At 40.7% G+C, this 20,327-nt stretch overlaps 1 protein-coding gene across 1 annotated transcript; it reads left to right on the forward strand.

Annotated features, from left to right (window-relative positions):
* baz1b (bromodomain adjacent to zinc finger domain, 1B) lies at nt 1–19,198 on the forward strand. The gene is made up of 19 exons (XM_007235625.4): nt 1–845; nt 6,265–6,381; nt 8,445–8,589; nt 9,611–9,800; nt 9,932–10,251; nt 10,577–10,765; nt 11,112–12,579; nt 13,275–13,413; nt 13,595–13,758; nt 13,962–14,082; nt 14,217–14,315; nt 14,413–14,590; nt 15,219–15,404; nt 15,855–16,002; nt 16,183–16,333; nt 16,616–16,722; nt 16,860–17,038; nt 17,432–17,538; nt 17,656–19,198. The coding sequence occupies exons 1-19, from the start codon at nt 727–729 to the stop codon at nt 18,407–18,409; spliced, it is 4,881 nt and encodes a 1,626-aa protein (XP_007235687.3). The 5' UTR covers nt 1–726; the 3' UTR covers nt 18,410–19,198.
* The last annotated feature ends 1,129 nt before the right edge of the window (nt 19,199–20,327 follow it).

Consider the following 20,327-nt stretch of genomic DNA (forward strand, 5'->3'; position numbering starts at 1 on the left):
GCGACACGACGCCGCTTGCTGCCGGGGTAACGGAGTTTTTGGGGTCGAGCGGAATGTTGCCGGTGGAGTAGCTCTCCCGCCATTTTTCAACCAGACTTATTTGTTCTTGGACGGGAATTCCGTCTGTTCGCGGACCGGAGCGCGGCGCGGGTCTTTACAGAGCGGAGTAAAAGTAGTTAGATAACTAGCTCAGCGTTCGTCATCTGCGGGAAGGCGGCCAGGAGGCATTGTGGGACGGCGGACGGCTCAGAAAGCGCGCCATACGCCCCCGGACGGCTCCTCTGTTTTCCCGCGAGTCTCTGTGTCTCAGCAGCCCGGCTTCAGGAGTTTCCCCTCCACAGGAGGAGGGTCTGCTGAAAACCGCTTGCTTCTTTACCTCCACAGGGCTGGACGCGTTGAAGCGGCCCGCTGGATATGCTGCAGCGGGCTTGTTTAATCGGTGTCTGGCGGTAAAGCGGCTTCTTCTAACCCCGAACTCCAGCTAGCTATTGTTTTTCTCCTAGAAGCTGCAGCAACAGCAGCTAGCGTAGCCTAGCCTAACCTAGCTTAGCCTGATGCTAGCTCCGCTTTGAATGTCGGCGGTGGAAACGCGGGGACAGGCGCTTTGCGGTCCCGCTTGATTCAGCAGGAGTTACGCAGCGGCTAATGGTCGGGTTCGTGTTGTTTAAGCCGAGATTCAGCGCTAGAAGGAGTTCGGACTGATCCTCCGCCGTCTGTAAGCGAGCGATGGCACCGCTGCTGGGCCGGAAACCCTACCCGCTGGTGAAGCCGCTGGCCGAGCCGGCGGGCCCCGGCGAGGAGGTCTACATCATCGAGCACACTAAGGAGGCCTTCAGGAACAAAGAGTATCCTTTCTGCGGTCAGAGCGCTCTACCTAGCCCGCCGCCCCCCGGCTCTCCGCACGGAGGAGCGGGCAGCACGCCAGGGAGGACCATAAATATGACCAGAAAGCTGATAATATAATCAGACCGCGCTGTGTTTATTTTTACTGCCCTTGTTTATTTGTTTGTTTCACTGCTTAGCAGCGTTACTTAACCTAGCTTAAACTGAGTGAAGCTGTCTCGGCTAAGCTAACCGGTGTTGTGCCGGATTGTGCCATCAACGTCAAAGCGTGTTACCTGCCATAGTGTATATATACATTTATCTGTTAGTTAAAGCAGTCTGTTAAGTGGCCATGTGTCGATAAGCAGAAAGCATTATTAACTATATCTATGGCAAGCCTTAACTTCGTAAAATCTCAAACAAAAATGAAATCTTTAGTAGTAGAATATCAGATCTACAAATGTATAAAAAACAATCACTACTTTTACTATTATGCAATGTTATTTTAAATATCTGGCTACACTGTAAGGTCGATTAGATAAAAATAAATAGATCTGAAGATCTCAAATTAGTACTATTAAAAATGTATAACTGATACGTGAAATAGGAGTTTCTACAAGTAAAAGCTTAATTGCAGAGATCTGGTACAAGTAAAAACGAAAAAAGTCTGGACGTGTAAATTTACGCTATAGAACGCAGAATATTTGCCATAGAAAGCACAATATCACAAATCTTAATCTTACAGCAGAAACAAAATATTTTATATATCACGTAATTATTTGTGTCCGTTTTAACGTTAGGTAATTGGTGTGAAAATGAAATATGTGGTTTCCTGTGGACATTTTTGTCCTATTTAAACTGTAACATTGAGCTCAGATTGTACAACACACTTGGAGAAACAGAAGTATTAGTAAGGACACTTGAAAACATTACGTATGCTCTCCGCGCATGCGCAGGGCCGCTAAGTAGCACACGTTGATGGGTAGTAGAACTCGGCAGCACACCGGCTAAGACGCTAATGACACCGAGAGCTGGCATTATTTCAGGAGGTCGGGTGTTTAGAGGGATTATGGAGGTAATGATCCTGCAGGCGGGGCTCAGGCCCGGCGGGGTCAGGTACTGCCGCTCCTGCGGTTCCGTTTTGGGCGAGTTAGCGGGCCAGTGTCAACGAGCTAGCGGCCGCGGCGCTCCGTGCTAACGCGCGTCACACGCCGGTCTGCCATGACCCGAACCTGTGGGGCTCCCCGGCTAACGCGCACGCGCGCACACGCTTACTCTTTTACTCTCATACACTCTAAGCTAGTTCCTTTTTTATTTAAATTATTTAGACCCACATGTTCTTACAACATCAGTGATGAAACAAACACATGAAGGAGATTAACTAGCCATTTTTGTTGCATCGAATTAATTGTATAAATCTATGGATAGATACCTAGTTTATTGATCCAGCAGGAAATGTCTCATCTAGTAACAAAAAATACAATTGGATGGTAAAAATATTGTATAACGATATTTAAAGACAATTTCACGATACACAGTATTTATTGCAATGTTTCTCATGCAGACAAAATGCATTAATAGTAGCAGATTCTTAAGATTTTCCTGACTGAAAATGTATAGTTGGGTCAGGGTTGTTCAGGCACTGATGATATCCTCGACATGCTAGAAAGGATATTGTCAATATGTCACGTGAAAATGTGTCACAATATATTAACATAAAATGTCATTGCCGAGCTCTGCAGCACAGTTACAGTTCACACAGTCCATAAATAAATATGCGTAGGCTGCAAAAAAACTTGCTTTAACGTAATATACAGGTGCTGGTCAACGAATTAGAATAATTTGAAATAGTGCAATCATGAAATTCTTTGAATGCATTTTTTGTGCAGAAAGCAAATCAGGTGTTCACTGCACCTGTCCTACTCGTTAGACTAATCACAGAACTCGTTACCTGGAAAAAAATTTGCTCAGCTGAGCTTTCCAAAAGGCCCATTTAGGCCATTTAACTGTGACACTGTTGTTTTATTGAATTAGAATAATGGAGAAACTGTTTCATTGAATTAGAATAAATGCTCGAATTTTTGTTTTCTGTGAAGAGTGTTCACTGTGCAGTATAAAGTCAGGGTTGAGTAGAATTTCTAAGTTGTAAAATCAATCATGGGTAAGCAGCGCGACCTCTCAACCGGAATAGTGGCTCAAATTCAAGCCCTTCGCCAACAAGGCTTGACCCAAACTAAAATTGCTGAGCAGCTCGGCATCAGCCAGTCTTCCATCTGCAAAGCTCTCAAGAAAAACTGCAGCAAGCGCACCAACTGTTCCGGCGTCCGAAAAACTTCTGCTCGCGACAACAAGCAGCTGAGAAAGATCGCAGTCAGCAACCGGTTCAAGTCCACTTCCGAGCTCACCGACTTGTGGAACAAGCAGACCGGCGCTGACGTCTCCAGATCAACCACTTACCGTCGTCTGCGCGAACTCGGCTTCAAATCTCGCGTTCCAGCAGTAAAACCGATGCTGAACAAGAAACAAATGGAGAAACGGCTGAAGTGGGCCAAAGAACACGGCGAGTGGACTGCTGAAGACTGGCAGAAAGTGGTCTTCAGTGACGAATCACGCTTCTGCATCTCCTTTGGTGACCAAGGTCCTTGTGTCTGGCGTCGTGGTGGCGAAACCTACAACCACGAGTGCGTGAAAAGATCCGTCAAGTTTCCCCAGAGTGTTATGGTCTGGGGATGCATGTCCGCTCGAGGTGTAGGGAAACTCTGCTTCCTCAAGAAGACTGTCAATGCTGCCGTATATCAAGATGTCCTGGAAACGTTCCTGATTCCGACTGTTGAGGAACAGTTTGGCGAAGAAGACTTCATATTTCAACAGGATCTTGCACCGGCTCATGCGGCAAAGTCGACCAAAGATTGGTTCACTAAAAAACAGCTTGAAGTTTTGGCATGGCCGGCCAACTCGCCTGACCTCAATGTCATTGAAAACCTTTGGGCCATCGTCAAGCGGAAAATTCGTGACAGAAAGCCTACTACGCTGGACCAACTGAAGCAGAACATCGCCACTGCCTGGGAAGCTGTGAGTGCGGAAACTTGCGACAAGCTGGTCAAATCGATGCCGCGGAGACTTCAGGCAGTCATACAAGCCAAGGGGGCAGCCACAAAATACTGAGAAAGTGATGATTGTAATTATAATAAAAATTATTCTAATTCAATGAAACGGTTTCTCCATTATTCTAATTCAATAAAACAACAGTGTCGCAGTTAAATGGCCTAAATGGGCCTTTCGGAAAGCTCAGCTGAGCAAATTTTTTTCCAGGTAACGAGTTCTGTGATTAGTCTAACGAGTAGGACAGGTGCGGTGAACACCTGATTTGCTTTCTGCACAAAAAATGCATTCAAAGAATTTCATGATTGCACTATTTCAAATTATTCTAATTCGTTGACCAGCACCTGTACATATAAATTCTGGGCTAATGTCAATATCCAATAATTACTGGATATAAATGTATCCTAAATAAGCACGTCTTATAAGTAATTTTTCACATTTTTTGGGTTTTGCATTTGTTTAGCTAACTGTCCTAACATAGACTGATCACAGCTTAAAATACAAAAAAATATGTATAATCAGGTTAAATAAAACAATAGATCTAGTGAAACTAATTAAAATACTAGAGTGGAATAAACCATCTTTTATTAAGCTGTGGAACTGTGTTCTCTGGAACAACAGTGCTCCTACCAATATTTTGACTTGGAGTGACTCTACCAGTTGCTATTGAATGCAAGCAGTTCCTCACAATAGTGCTTCAGAATCTAGTAAAAGGTCTTATGTAGACAAAAGACACATTAACTTCAACAAATGCAGTATAACCAATTTTTTTATACCCTTAATTTTGGTAGAAACAGTCAATTGTGCAAGTGTTGACTCATGTAACCAGTCACACCACTTTTCTTTATGAAGATAACATATGTACGTGTATTAAGGTAAAACGGGGATCTTCCTCGGGTAGAGCCTTTAGCTGATTTCTGGCCGCTCACTGTGTGTTTAAGTGAAACAGTGTTTTGGGATTCCCCGTGCTTTTTATTATCATGTGTTTGCTGGCATGAGCATGAAGAGCAGCAAGCTGAAGTTCTTTTACTGTCAAACTAAATCAAATATACTGTTAACATATATTTTGTTTTTTTGTCTACACAGTTTTTGTAGGGGTGCTTTCAAATATTTGGCAATTGAAATATTTGCCTGAAAAAAGCAAAAAAAATATAAAAAAAATAAGTGAAAATATTGAATAGTTTAAAGAGAGCTGTATTAATTATTTTGGTTTATATTGCAGTGTTTACTTTAACATTAGGATTATTTTCATCAGTGGAGAAACTTTGATGTAGTCCATGTGACAAACAAATTGAACCAAAAAGACGCCACAGTTAGTTTACAGGACTGCAGCATTACATACTTTATCCCAACTGTAAGCAATTGTTGCTAAACTGCTTCAGCCCAGCCGAGACATGAGACATGCAGAGCAGCTAAACCATCCCAGGCCACCTGCAGTGTCTTCACCCTCTCTTTTCAAATTAAAAGTCCTTTTCAGGGTTTTCAAAATATCAATTAAATATCAAAATATTTAATGTTAGTATTTATATTTTTGTGGTTCCTTTTACTTTGGAAAGCAAGACAAAAATATGTTTAAACTATTTAGTACATGCTATGGTGGAAAAGTGGCTAAATTAGTAAAAACTTGTAAAAAAAAAATACTTGGACTTTGAACAATTTTTTTGGGCCAAATCTTTAATTTTGGTGCATCACTAGTTTTGTCTCGTTTTTGGTAAAGCAGTCCATATTCCGCTAAATCATATAGAGAAATGTTCTGGGATGTTGGAGAAGTCCCTGATGCTACATCTTTTAATTATTGAATTCTTCTTCAGCTACAAACTGACTCTCTTTAATTATGAATGAGGACTCTCTCTCAGAGGACCCAGGAAGTGGAGCTCCACCTGAGGCTTCACTTAGTACAGTGACCAGTTTGCCCCTCCCCGTTCTGATCCTGAGTGCTTTTGGAAGGCTTAGGTTTCATGGAAACTAAAACTTTCATGTATTGCAGTTGTAGCGCTAATCAGTCTTAAAAGAAATCTATACTTTGACTCAAATCACTCTACACTTTACTCTCTACATTAATGAACATTTCTAAGGGTGATTCACAGTTTCTAACACACTATTTAATGTGATATTTTTTGGTTTGGGACACAGACCCTGTTTCAGTGGCCAGAATCATTGGCCTCAGCTGTAGTTCATATATAAACACATATAATAATTAGTGTTGTTGACATATGTAGTTTGTCTTGCCTGATGTAACCTGTGTGCATTAGGTGTTTACTGGCAGCCGCTGTTTGAGATTATCATTTTTTGTAGTTGAGATGTGTGTTTTTACCATTTGTTCTTAACACTGCTGTTCAGAGAATATGAGGCCCGATTGGAGAGATACAGTGAGCGGATATGGACGTGCAAAAGCACTGGCAGCAGCCAGCTCACTCACAAGGAGGCCTGGGAAGAGGAGCAGGAGGTCACTGAGCTGTAAGTAAGAAACCACGAATGAATAAAAGATCAAATCAATGAGTAAAAGCTAGGAAGTGCTGAACTCTATTGTTAAATCTGAGGCTGTGGAGTCTATGGACGAACATGTTTTTCACTCAGAGCCTGGTATGTGTGAGTCCAACGGTTCAGATGGGCTTGGGCAAGGTACACATCTGTTGTGATCTGTACCCGTGCCCAATAGTATGTTACATAATCAATAAATCTATAAAATGTGTGAGAAGAGGATTGTGTGAGAGGAGGGGTGTGTATTGACGTGACCAAAACCACCTTAATTAAACCACACACTAAATACTATGTGCATCGCCTGCCTGATCTGGACTGTGCATGTGTTACTTTTAAATGTATTTTTATTATTGTAGAGGGCTTATTATTATTATTATTATTATTATTATTATTATTATTATTATTAATAAAATAAAAAACATGCATATTAAGTTACAAACATGCTGTCAGAGTATTTGCATTTAATTAAACAGGCATTTTGAACAAAAAGGCTATATTTGTGTATATTTACAGTTCAAATACTTTTACCAGGGTTTGTATATTCATGAAAAACCTGAAAAAGTCATAGATTTTGAATATATCAGTTTCCAGTGCTGGATAAGTTTAGGAAAAGTCATGGAAATGTGCTCTACAAATCTTTGTTTATCAACTAAGAAAAGTGATTTTGTTTAAAAAAAAAAAAAAAAATAGTTTTTGGCAAATTCATAATGTCACTGCATTAGCTAGCTTTCTGCGTAGAGTTCTACTCAGATTGGAGTTCCAGCTAAACTATAACTATATTTAAATTGTGTGAGTGGAAAATACTGATTTAGGGTTGTCTTGCTTCACTCAGGCAAATATAAGGCATAGACACAATGATTGCAGAAATGTTATGCAGCTAGTAAATTTGTGATCATTCAGCAGCACAGGATGAGCTCTTTCAATTTTCAACACTAATAAAAAGCCTCTATGACCAAAAAAAAAAGATTTTTGTATTTTATTTTGGTGCCATCATAAAAAGCAAAAATAATGAAAAGTTGACATGGATTTTTAGTTTTATTATCCATGTCTTCAGAGATTTTGTAAAGATCACATGGTCATGGAAAAGTCCTAAAAAAAACATAAAATGTATTGGTTTGAAAGTTTATGAACTTTTTACTTAACAGCATTTCTTTTTTGAAGAAGAAGAAATGTATTCAGTATTAAACCTGACATCATTCAGAATACATAATCAGAGATTTTTAGGCACAGAGAATATAATATTTTTTGATAAGGTTAAGTGTAGTTTAGGAGCAGGCCTTTCTTTCTGTAGTTATCTATGTTCTGTCTTTTGTTTCTGTCCATCTGCCTTCATGTGTCAAGGCCCCGGTGTGTTGAATGTTGCTGTTATGAAAAGCTGAAGGATCAACAGAGATCTTGCAGCCTCTAATGTCACTGTTGTTAATGTCACACGACTTCACCTCCACTCCGTCATTGGCTGTACTGTCAGTACCATGTCTGATCTACTGACACTGTGTGCGGATTAAGCTTGTTCTGGAATTCAGCAGACGTCGCTCATGTAGTGTCATCAGGCTATCGCTGTATGATAGATGTATGCACGGTGACTGTGTGTAAGAGATAGCAAGTGAAACATTGCACATTCATACAGACTGGTTGCTCTTGGATTTATTTTTTTATTTTTTTTATTTAGACACACATGGCTAGCTCCCTCTAGTGGCTGAAGTGAAGAACACACATCACACGCACTCTACTTCAAAGTGTCTGTATCCATTTTTATTTGGTTTCCATAACAACTTCCCTCTGCTTGCTTTCATGGCTTGGTCTCATTAAGTCTTGGATTTGCTGAAACATTTACAGGGTTCTGACGTTATGCTGGAAATGAGTCTGTTTGAAGATCTGTTTCTCGTTCTTTCACATAGCAGATCTACAGGCTAGTGACTCAGACTAGGAAGGCATGAATAAATAAATATTTAAATAAATGCTGCCATTTCTTTGAAGTTATTCAACAGTTTATTTAATCATGCCTGAAACACTTTTGTGGTTGTCTTTTCTGTTCACAGGCTACAGGAGGAATACCCTGTGTGGTTTGAGAAGCCAGTTCTGGAGATTGTGCACCATAACACCGTGTCCTTGGACAAGTTGGTGGATCAGGTCTGGGTGGAGATCCTCACCAAGTATGCTGTTGGGGAGGAGTGTGACTTCCTGGTAAGTGTTTTAATTGGAGGATGGAATGCTGCCATAAATGTGACAATTTCCTGTAATTATTTAAAAGAAATTCCAAGGTTTTTAGGACCCTTATTTTCATTTTAGTTTTATTTGGTGTTATTTTATTTTTAGTATAGATGTGGGGTAGGTGATATGGCCGTAAAATAATACCACCATGCAGGATATTTTTGTGATACGATATTTTTGCCTATATGACAAAACATATAATTAACAAATAAAAAACAATGTTTCAAAAATACACTTCTGCAGCTAAATAAATATCAAAGTTTTTTGGTGATCTTGCATATGATCTGATGTGGCACAACACTAATTGAAACTAAATTGATTTTTAATTTGGAATACATTTTCCAGATTGTAACCAAAGTCAATCAGCCAACGTGTCATGATACCAGTGATGCAGTCCATTTATTCAGGATTTGAGTAAAATGAGTCTTTAGTAGATATTATTTAATTGGTGAATTTACAAATAGCAAAAATAGTTGATGGCCCATATGGACCTAAAACAAATATCAGATACCATAGTTTAGTGTTGTTTTGCGATAATGATTTGACTATGATATTTGGTGTACAATACGATATGACTCAACCCTAACTCTATACTTGCTGAATCCCTTTTTGTATTCAAAATGGTAACAGAAAGCAGTGTTTGCTTTATTTGCATGAGGGAAAACAAATAGATGAACAGTATTAACAGTAATAACAGTGTTATTATTATTATTATTATTATTATTATTATTATTATTATTCAAATAGAAACAAAAAACAAGCATAATATGTCACAAACATGAGTTCAGATTCAGGAGGTTCAGATTGCAACTTTATTCACATTGTAGACAGATCCTCTGAGTAGCCTAAATATTTAGCTGTTAATCAAATCTTAGCACCAGTGCATATGTAACACTGCACAAACAGTGTATTGGCATTACTATTATAGTCTTAATCATATGGAAGTTTTTTTTCCACCCCTCTTATATCTGTGTTGTGCTTCTGTTGTTTTCAGGTTGGTAAGGATAAAAGTATGCGGGTGACTGTGGTGAAGATACACCCACTGGAAAATGCTCAAGAGGAGCAGGCAGAGAAAAAGATGGAGGGAGCGTGTGATTCCCCCTCCAGTGACAAAGAGAATGCCAGCCAGGAGAACCAGAAGAAGGAGCAACCGAAAGAGGAGGACAACAAACGAGAGAGTCTTAGTAAGATGCTGCAATCTCAGTCATCTTATTCAAAACCAAACAGACATTTACATTCTGGATAGCTTTGGAATTTATTTGCTATAAAGGAATGTTTATTTTTGCTAAAAGTATTTATTTTTTATTTAACTTAGGTGATCGGGCACGACGCTCTCCCAGAAAGCTTCCCACCAGTATGAAGGAGGAAAAGAAAAAGTGGGCCATGCCAAAATTTCTGCCTCACAAATACGACGTAAAGCTTGTCAACGAGGACAAGGTGATCAGTGACGTTCCAGCTGACAGCCTGTTCAGAACCGAGAGACCTCCTAATAAAGAGATAATGCGCTACTTCATCAGACACTACGCTTTGAGGCTTGGCATGGGAGAGAGTGCTCCCTGGGTGGTGGAGGATGAACTGGTGAAAAAATACAACCTACCCAGCAAATTCAGCGACTTCCTCTTAGACCCACATAAGGTACAGTGCACTGCTTTTACTCCAAAGTTTAAATCTAATTCAGTGTATTTTAATAGTGCTTTTTTACAACTGATATTGTCAAAAAAGCAGCTCTATAGAAATCAGTAATAGTAAGAAATCAGTGAAAAAATGCAAGGGTTATTTTTACATTATAGCAAAAGCCTTCAACATTGCCTTTTGTTAAAAAGCTGAACAAATGATTTCACTAATTCTAATCAGAATTTGAGGTGCTAGAGGGTGTATGTAACACCTGTATATAACACTGCATTGTTACTGCACAACTCAGTAAATAAACATTAAAATAATACTGTTTTTATTTGTGTAGTTTCTGGCAGAAAATCCTTCTACAAAGAGAAAGAGCCTCAGCTCTCCAGAGGGGAGACTCAGCAAGAAACTGAAGACCTCTGAATCAGGAACCGAGACAGAGGAGAAAGGAGAGAAGGAGAAAAAGAGGAGGAAAAAGAGAGACTCTCAGAACATGCCCCTCAGCCCAACACTGTGGGCAAACATGCAGGTATCAGGTTTTGTTTGGCTGTCCCTCTAGTAAATAAATCAAAACCTCCGGAGCTATTGTCAAGGTTTTTTTCCAACCGTCCCAGTTCTGATCAAGTTTACTTTGTAATTGAGAGTTTCTCCTATTTGAAGTGTATTAGGATTTTATTATTTTTATATTGCCCGCCCTGAAACAATGTTGAGGTCAAGAACAATATATGCAGCTACACTAGTATTTATTTCCACCATTAAAGTTCTCTGTTAAACTCAGTTACTCTGCACATTTACAATATTCATATTTAAAAAGCATCGCTACACTACTTCACTACACTACATTATATATTTTGTGTGTTTTAATATGTTTGCAGGTAAAGAAAGTAAATGGCTCTCCACTGAAGATGAAAAATTCAGGCACGCCTAGAAAATCAGACGGCAAGAAGTTTGTCGATCCCAAGAGGGGGCGCAAGAGCGGTGCAGGGAGGCCACCGAACAGCCAGAAAGGATCTAAAAAAGATGAAAAAGGCCCCAAGAAACCCAGGATGAAGCAGATGACACTGCTCGATCTGGCAAAAAGTCCCTCTGCTAAAGACAGCCCCAAAAAGAGAGCACGGAGCACAGGGCTTGGCACCCCGAAACTGGGCAAACCTCTGCCACCCATGGCTCTGCACCTTCTCCGCTTTTATAAGGAGAACAAGGGCAAGGAGGACAAGAAGAACGCTCTGTCTGCACTGGTGTCCAGGGCGGCAAAGACTCTGACGCCAGAGGACCGTGGACGCCTCCCAGAGGAGCTGAAGGAGATAGTCCAGAAGCGCTGGGAGCGCCTGGAGGAGAAACGACGGTGGGCACTTATGAGTGAAGAGGAAAAGCAGGAGGTATTAAAAAAGAAGCGAGCAGAACTGAAAGCAAAGCTGCGTGAGAAGGCTAAAGAGCGACGCGAGAAGGAGATGCTGCTTCGGCGTGAGCAGCAGCGACGCTACGAAGATCAGGAGATTGAGGGCAAGAGCCTGCCTGCTTTCCGATTGGTGGACATGCCCGAGGGCCTGCCCAATGCACTGTTCGGTGACATAGCAATGGTGACGGACTTCCTCAGCTGCTATTCTGATCTTCTCATGCCTGATGACCAGTACCCAATCACAGCTCAGGCCTTAGTTGAGGCACTGGCCTCAGACAAGGGTGGCTTCAACTACCTGAACCGTGTCCTGGTGGTGCTCCTCCAGACGCTGCTTCAGGACGAGCTGGCAGAAGCCTACAGTGAACTAGACATGCCTCTCTCTGAGATCCCGCTGACCATGCACTCTGTGTCAGAACTGGTGCGCCTGTGCCTGAGGCCGTCGGACGCTCAATGCGACGAAAGCTCCCACAGCTCAGATGAGTGGTCCGGAGGTGGCAGCTACGACGATGTGGTCAGCAGCGAGTTTCTGGAACGCCTTGAGACAGCTGAGGTGTTTGAGCTCACCCCACAAGAGAAGGTGAGCCTGCTGGTGGCACTCTGCCATCGCATACTCATGACCTACTCAGTGGAGGACCATGTGGAAGACATGCAGCAGCGTGCAGCCGGGCTCTGGAGGGAACGTCTCGCCACGCTCAAGGAGGCCAACATCCGGCGGAAGGCTGAGAAACAGAAGCTCAAGGAGCAAATGATTGCGTCAGGATGCATCGCCCCCAAGGCAGAGGAAGCGGGAGCCAAGGCAGAGAAGAAGAAGGAGGGGAACACCAAGAAGGAGCAGGTGAAGGCCTCTCAAGAGCCGGAGGACATGATCAGCACGGTGAAGAGCCGCAGGCTGATGTCCATGCAGGCCAAGAAGGAAAAGGAGGAACAGGAGCGACAGAATAAGGGTGAGTTAAATTTTCACACCTATTTGTTTTGATCCAAACTCATTCATACTAAAAGGGGGAAAAAATCCCAGATTTAACAATAAACGTGATGTTTTGCCAAAATCTGACCCCCTTGGCATGCAGACGTGTCATACAGCAGATTATACTGGTGATTCTTGTATCTACTTTAACTGTAGATTAACCCTTACATAAACATAAATAAATCCAGGGTGAATCTCTTACACTTATTCTGCTCATTCTACAAACTAATCAGTGTGAAATATAGGGAGACTTCACTACGTCCTGTTCCAGGCAACTAAACTGCAGTGTGAAACCAAAACTATCAGGACTAATTATACAGAATACAATGCAAAAGTTATATGCAATAGTTTTAGAGAAACCATGCACACAAACACTGACAACTAGCCCTTATGTGAAGGGCATTCTGCCTACAGACTTCACTCAGTCATGTTGTCTGTCAATCACAGGCATTACCCAAAGCAGAACTGCAGAGTTGACAGTGTAAACAAAAAAATAAGCAAATGGGCATCAACACCATTGTTTTGTACATTTATGTGAATCACATGAGCTTGAGGAAAAACAAAAGTTGACTGCTAAAAATAGTCATTTTAAATAGTAGTTCAGTGTTGTGGATGTAATCTGTGAGTAAAAGACTTTATGAATGTGCAATAATACTGTGATGTATCTGGTTATAGAGCGCATGGAGAAGGAGGCTGAGGAAGAGCGACTGCGGAAGCAGAAGGTTGCAGCAGAGAAAGCCTTCCAGGAAGGCATTGCTAAAGCCAAGCTGGTGATGAGGAGAACGCCCCTAGGCACTGACCGCAACCACAACCGGTATGACCACAATTTATTTAAAGTTAGGGCTGCACAATAAATAATTTCAGCATTATCACGATGTGCTTATGTGCAGTATTTATATCACAGCACGTCTACTGTCAAATTACGTTATGTATTACATTGCTATTGCTGTTTTATACAGAACGTTTGCTGATGTTGATTTTGTGTGTGTGTTTAGGTACTGGCTGTTCTCTGATGTGGTTCCTGGGCTGTATATAGAGAAAGGCTGGGTACACGAGAGCATCGATTACAGCTTCACTCTTCCTCCCCAGCCTGAAGCACCTAAGGAGGAGGAGGAAGAGGAAAATGAGGAAGAGATCAAGAAAGAAGAGGATGCAGAAGGTAAGGACACCCTTTTTATATAATAAAGAGAGGGACAAATTCCACCTAAAATCTTTGAAAAAATCAGTATTTACTTTTGTTTGTTTGCAGTTGCATGCACTAAATAAGTTGCTCTTTATTTTTGTGGCAGTTTTTTTTACACCATTTTACACATGTTGCTAGTGTTATTTATTTATTTATTATTATTTTTTTTTTATACAAAGATGTAGACAAAGATGATGAGGGAAGCATTGCCAGTGCCACTAATGAGAACGGCCAGCGGTGGATGTCAGCTCCTGAGAACTACATAGAGTCCACTGTGCCGAAGCAGGGCCAGAATCTCTGGTATGGAATTTATGAAATATGAAATATTGGCTATTTTTTTCCCCCTTTTGTTAAGATATTTTAAATATTGTCTTGTATTTTAAATTATTGCGTTGTATTCTTTTCTCATTCTCGTCCTGTATCATTCTTCTCAGGTTTGTGTGTGACTCTCCGAAAGACTTGGAGGAGCTTTTAGAAAGTCTTCACTCGCAGGGCGTGCGAGAGAGCGAATTAAAACTCAAGCTGGAAGTCAAGTGAGTCTTTGTTTGTTTGTTTATATATTTAGGTCACTTTTTTTAAATTGGAACTGAAACATTGAGTGTGTATGACACTAATGGGTTCTCACTTTAGGTTCCAGGACATAATGCACTCCATTCATATGAGTAAGAAGGGTAACCTGGGCCTGCGGGCATGTGACGGCCACCAGGAGCTCCTTAAATTTCTGCGCAGTGATATTATTGAGGTGGCCTCTCGCCTGGAGAAGGGTGGACTAGGCTGCATGGAGGACACGGCGGAGTTTGAGGCGCGGGTAAGTATCTGGGGAATTGGTCGTGTGTGTGGTACAGGTGGTGTAATACATGTCTAAGATCGGAACGCCAGTAGTTTTGCCCTTCGGTGGCTTTGTGCTGATTATTATAGAGCAATGTCCTCAATTCTAGTATTAAGTTTACTTTTGATTTTATTTCACATTAACAATTAGCAAAAACAATTATAGACTTCCAGGGGTTTGCTATCAACATTGTGTGCACTGTTTTGTAGGGGTGTAAACAATATCGATACATTTTAGTATTGCAATATTTGCATAGTTTTGCAATACTGTAATGTACTGATTTTTAATTAGATTAGGACCCCCTGCAACTTTGGGACACATTGACTGTCCCTAATAAAGGTACATCAAAGGTACTTTTACTTTCCTGTTGTGTTCTGCAGCAGCGTGGGACGTTTTTAGACCTTTACGGCCTCACTTTTGGACATTTCAATGCATTACGATTGGAAATGTATGTTGTCTGTCAGTGAGCTATTTACCCTAACTAACTCAAACTTATCTTAACCAGAGCTGCTTTGGAATGTGTAAATGGGGCTTGTGAGGAAGCAAACTAATTATTTGTACGTGTTTTTTGAGATTAGAGAAACTAATTGATTGATTGATTATTTAGGTGGAAAGCCTGGAGAAGCTGAAGGATTTTGGCGAGTGTGTGATCACACTGCAGAAGAGCGTGATTAAGAAGTTCTTGCAGGGCTTTATGGCTCCCAAACAGAAGAAAAAGAAGAAGCAGAGTGGGGAGGAGAGCGGGAAGACTGAAGAAGTGGATGAGGATAAGAAACTGGCTGAGGAGGCTAGGGTGAGTGTGCGCGCATATCTACAGACCTGCTAACATGTATGCGTTTTGTGTAATGGGCACTCGTGTTCTAAAATACGCATTATTTAATCTGGCATTTTGCCATTTTCATTCGGGTTGATACTGAAGTTGATTCCATAACTCAGCCATATAGATCTGCGCATAAGCAAAGTGCTTCAATCAGAGCACTACTTCATATTCACTTAGTGACTCTTCCCTGTCTCGTCTAGCTTTGCGCTCCAGCCTTATTAATAAAGGGATTGAGTTTGTACACTACCCCTTATGATTTACACATTTTCATTTTACATGATTTTCATATTTGCACTGGTGATTTTTATTGTTTTATTTGTGTGTGTGTGTTTTTTTAAAGGCCTTAAATACTAAATAAACTGTTTGCTGTTGAACCCATTACATTACTCTAAATATTAATTTGACGTATCTTTCTGCCTCTAGGTGGCGACAGCAGTTGAGAAGTGGAAGACTGCCATACGAGAGGCTCAGACTTTCTCCCGAATGCATGTGCTGCTGGGTATGCTTGATGCCTGCATTAAGTGGGACATGTCTGCAGAGAATGCTCGCTGCAAAGTGTGCAGGAAGAAAGGTAAGACATATTTAAGACTAGTGTTTATTAAGCTTGAGTGTATAAGTCGATCTCTGATCTGTTTAGAGTTGAGATCACTCTAAACCGAAAGCCGTGATAATAGACCTTTTGTCTTTCTTTTTTTGTAATTAAACATGCTTTTTAAAATAAATGTATTTTTTTTTTCTCTCTATTTTCCAGTTGGAGATGATGATAAATTGATTCTGTGTGACGAGTGCAATAAGGCCTTCCATCTCTTCTGTTTGCGACCGGCCCTGTATCGCATACCGGAGGGTGAATGGCTCTGCCCGGCCTGCCAACCGACCACTGCCCGCCGCTCCTCCCGTGGCAGGTAATACAGTGTGATCCTGGAGTCCCTGCACTGCACCCAGGGCTCAATATAAAAATACTGATTTGTTTCTTTTAATAGAAGCAGTAAAAGAAAAAAGGAGGTAAACACAATTTAGTCACTGTTAATGTTACATTATTAAAAAATGTTTTACAATACTATTTTCTAAAACACAGTATTGTCAAGGTTTATGCAAATGATTTTTTTTTTTTTTTAAACTTTGACAGTTTTACAATTTTACAAAATATCGCCTTGCTTACGGTGTTGCAATATATTTTTTTACAGAAACTACAATGAAGACTCTGAGGAGGAGGAAGAAGAGGAGGAAGAAGAAGATGAGTCGGATGAGGATGACTCTGATGAAGATGAACACAGGGACACAGGGCACAGCTGTGAGTCGTCTTTGCTTTATTAATTTTTACCAAAGCTTTTTTTTTCAAAGTTTTTTTTTTTTTATGTGGTGTACCACAGAGTCTTGCTTACTCATGCTGTAACTCTTGTCTGATGGCAATTCTTGTTTGTTCCACAGTGAGACCGAGAAAGAAGGCCAAGTCCAAAGTCCAGAGCAAGTCTGGGTCCAAGAAGAGCTCTCCTCCCAGTGCCAAAACCTCATCTAAAACAGCTGCAAAACCTGCCTCAAAACCAGCACCTAAAACCACTTCTAAATCTCGCTCTGCTCCCAGCAACCCGGCAGACATAGAGGAACTGGTGAGAAACCCTGCTTTTATCATACAAGTAGTACGGATGCAGTGATGCATCTTTTTCAATTCCAGTAAATAAACAAAACAGATTTGACCGCATACCTCATGGGAGACAGACTTAAGGCATCAGGGGTTTAATTTTGTAAAACAAAATAAAATAAATTCAAGTAAACAACAGAATGTAAGTAATGTAAGAATGTAAGTAGATCTGTTTATTTTTGAGCATTTTATGAACTCTGCTGACCCTGTTCGCTCAGAGACTGAATTAAATAAATCATTAAGCCCATAGAGTCTCAGGCTAGCCACAATCTCTTTTGGTATTAAACCTCTTTTAATGTTAGAATTGTATGACTTTTTATTTATTTATTTATTTATTTATTTATATTTGCATTTTTTATAGGTGCGTCAAAGTTCCAGAACAGGACAGAAAAAGCAGGCACAGGAGCTTGAAAAGTGTGAAGAGATCCTTCTAAAAATGATTAAATTCCGTTACAGCTGGCCCTTCAGGTGAGTCATGAACACTCTGAGTCTGTCTTTTTCAGTTTAATGCCATCCTGAATCATTTACAATATGTACTTTTTCTTAAAAGCATTTTATTTAACTCTATTCTTTATTCCCATCCAGAGAGCCGGTGTCTGCGGAGGAGGCCGAAGACTATCAAGACATTATCAGCACTCCCATGGACTTCAGCACTATGCAGAGCAAGTTCAAGTCCTCGCAGTACCGCGGCGTGCAGGACTTCATCGAGGACATGAAGCTGGTGTTCTCCAACGCAGAGGAGTACAACCAGCTGGGCAGCAGCGTCCTGCAGTGCACCACCCGCACTGAGCAGGCCTTCACCGACCTGCTGCACAAGATCCTGCCCGGGGTCACGTACCTCCGCCGCAAGGTCCGCAAACGCAATGCTCCACAGCAGGAAGAGGACGACGAGGATGAAGAGGAGGAAGAAGAAGAAAATGAGGAAGAAGAGGAGGAGGAAGATGATGATGATGATGATGATGATGACAATGATGATGACGAACATGAGGAAGAACAGAAAGGAAGGAAAAAAATGCAGAATGGGAAGCAGAGCAAAGCGGCGCCCAAAAAACGGCAGGAGGATCGCGCTAGCAGCCGGTCGTCACGGAGCAACGGCCGACAGCGCAAACAAGCGGAGAGCGAGAGCGACGGCGAGGAAGAAGACGAAGACACGAGCAAGAGGAAGAGCAAGCGGACAGTAGCGACCACGAAGCGCAAGGACTACCGCGAACAGGACAGCGACAGCGACCGCGAGAACAGGAGAACTGGCTTGAGGCGATCAGGGAGGAGGGCGGCGGAGCCTAGCAGCGACGAGGACTCAGTCAGCCAGCGACATTCCAAGAGGCAGAAACGCTCATAATCAAAAAGTGCAGGGTGCCCCCCCCCCCCCCCCCCCTTTTTTTCTTTTCGTTTTTGTGCTCTTCATACAAAAAAAAAAAAAAAATCATACTCCCGGTCCTACCTCCCGCGGTTACAAAAAACAAAACAAAAACAAAGGACCCTCGTTGCTTACTTTGCGTATTAGTCCGAAATCGAAACTTCTCCTCCGCTTAGATTTTTGTTCTTTTTTCTGGTATATCTGACCCTTTTCGATGTTTGTTTTATGTTCATATTGACATACGAAAGAAAACTGATTTATATTTGTAAGTCGTAAGTTTATTACTGGTGACTCTTCGTTTTCTTTTTCTCAGCCAGGAAAAAATGTATCATCTCCGATGAGAGATGATCTCTCTGAGCGCTTAAGATTTTTTTCCTTTTTTGATAAAAAAAAAAATTTACCTTTAAGCCACTTATTTCTTAAAAACCAGCAAAAAAACAACAAAATACACAAAATATGGATTTGTCGTTGGTGTACATCTTCGCCTGTCTGTGTGCCGTTGTCAGGCAGGGCAGCTAATTAACGACAAGTCAGCTGAGACCGAATATTCTGGAGGATTCAAATGTTTTTTTTTTTTTTGTCTTTTCTTTCTAAGTGATGCTCTAGAATACAGAAGCTCCAGCTGATCTTGTTGTGCACCGATACTTCTTTTTACTATCCTCATGGAGAAGAGAACCAGCACCAAAATATTTTTATTTTGTAATGTGTAATGATTTTTCATTTTTCAGAGTACAATACAAATGAATAAAGCATTTTTTGATCTAGATGAAATCATGTCTGCTGCATTTGGATTTTTTTTTTTTTTTTTTTTTTAAGAAACTGATTGTTCTAGGTCTGTGTAATGCACATCATTTACAATTTCCAGTGGAATGTCTCAAAATAAAAAGTAAAGGAAAGCTTTAAAAAAAAAAAAAAAAAAAAAAAAAAAGTTTTTTTTACTTGATAAAAAAAAAACTAAACTTAAGACATTATATTCATGCTTGTATTTTTAGGTTTTCTTGCTTTTGTGAGCATATTACTACACAGAGAATATGATTTGTTATATTGCAGTGTTGTAAGCAAGACAATATACTGCGAATGTTTAAATCTATTTTTTTTGTTTCCATTTTTTAATTTGAGAAATTCAACAGGAAATTCTAAATATTGAGTGTTACACTGACCACTCTAGTCTGTGCAATGATACACGTACTTTTTAGTGGAGGCGTAAATCTCTCTGCCTCTGAGATGAGCAGTGTGTTGGTGCTGAGTACCAGGCTATTTTTTAGTCAGCCTTTATGTATCATGTGTTGTATTGGTGCACCCAGTCTCGATCTCAGCATTGGAGTTTTGTGTAAACTGGTTTTTGGTTGTCTTTCGATTTATATTAAGACTCTAGCCGTGGATTAGACTGACCACTAGGTTTTCTTAACCTTTTTCTTCTCTGTTGTATAAAACAAACATGCCATCTGTTGTTCGTCATTCATATTTTTTCAGTTTTGCAATAAAGATTAGTGAAAAATGTACGAAAAGTCATGTGAACGAGGCAAGATCACTCATCAGGGTCTTGCTGAACTCATTTCTCTATGTTGATTAAGTGATTTTGATCATGTTATGTTTTTTTCCTTCTATTTTTCTTGTTTTTCTTGCTCTTCCCTCTTCCATTCAGAATGTGGTCGCACCAGATTTCTATCATTTTCTGCTGATAAATTGAAGTATTTTAAGGAATTCTGAGTCTGATCCTGGAGATACTGGAGGCTGCTTCTGGCTATTAAGCAGAAGGTTGTTTAGGTCAGAGAGGCTTAGCCCTGGCTCTAATATTCAGATATCCTGGTCCTAGAAGGTTGTTTTAGGGAGTTTCACACCTGTAGTTCAGATTAGTTATTTTGTAAGATTAGTGTTTTCTCTTTAAATTGATTTGGTT

The sequence above is a fragment of the Astyanax mexicanus genome, chromosome 9, assembly GCF_023375975.1.
Source record: "Astyanax mexicanus isolate ESR-SI-001 chromosome 9, AstMex3_surface, whole genome shotgun sequence".
Classification (NCBI taxonomy): Eukaryota; Metazoa; Chordata; class Actinopteri; order Characiformes; family Acestrorhamphidae; genus Astyanax; species Astyanax mexicanus.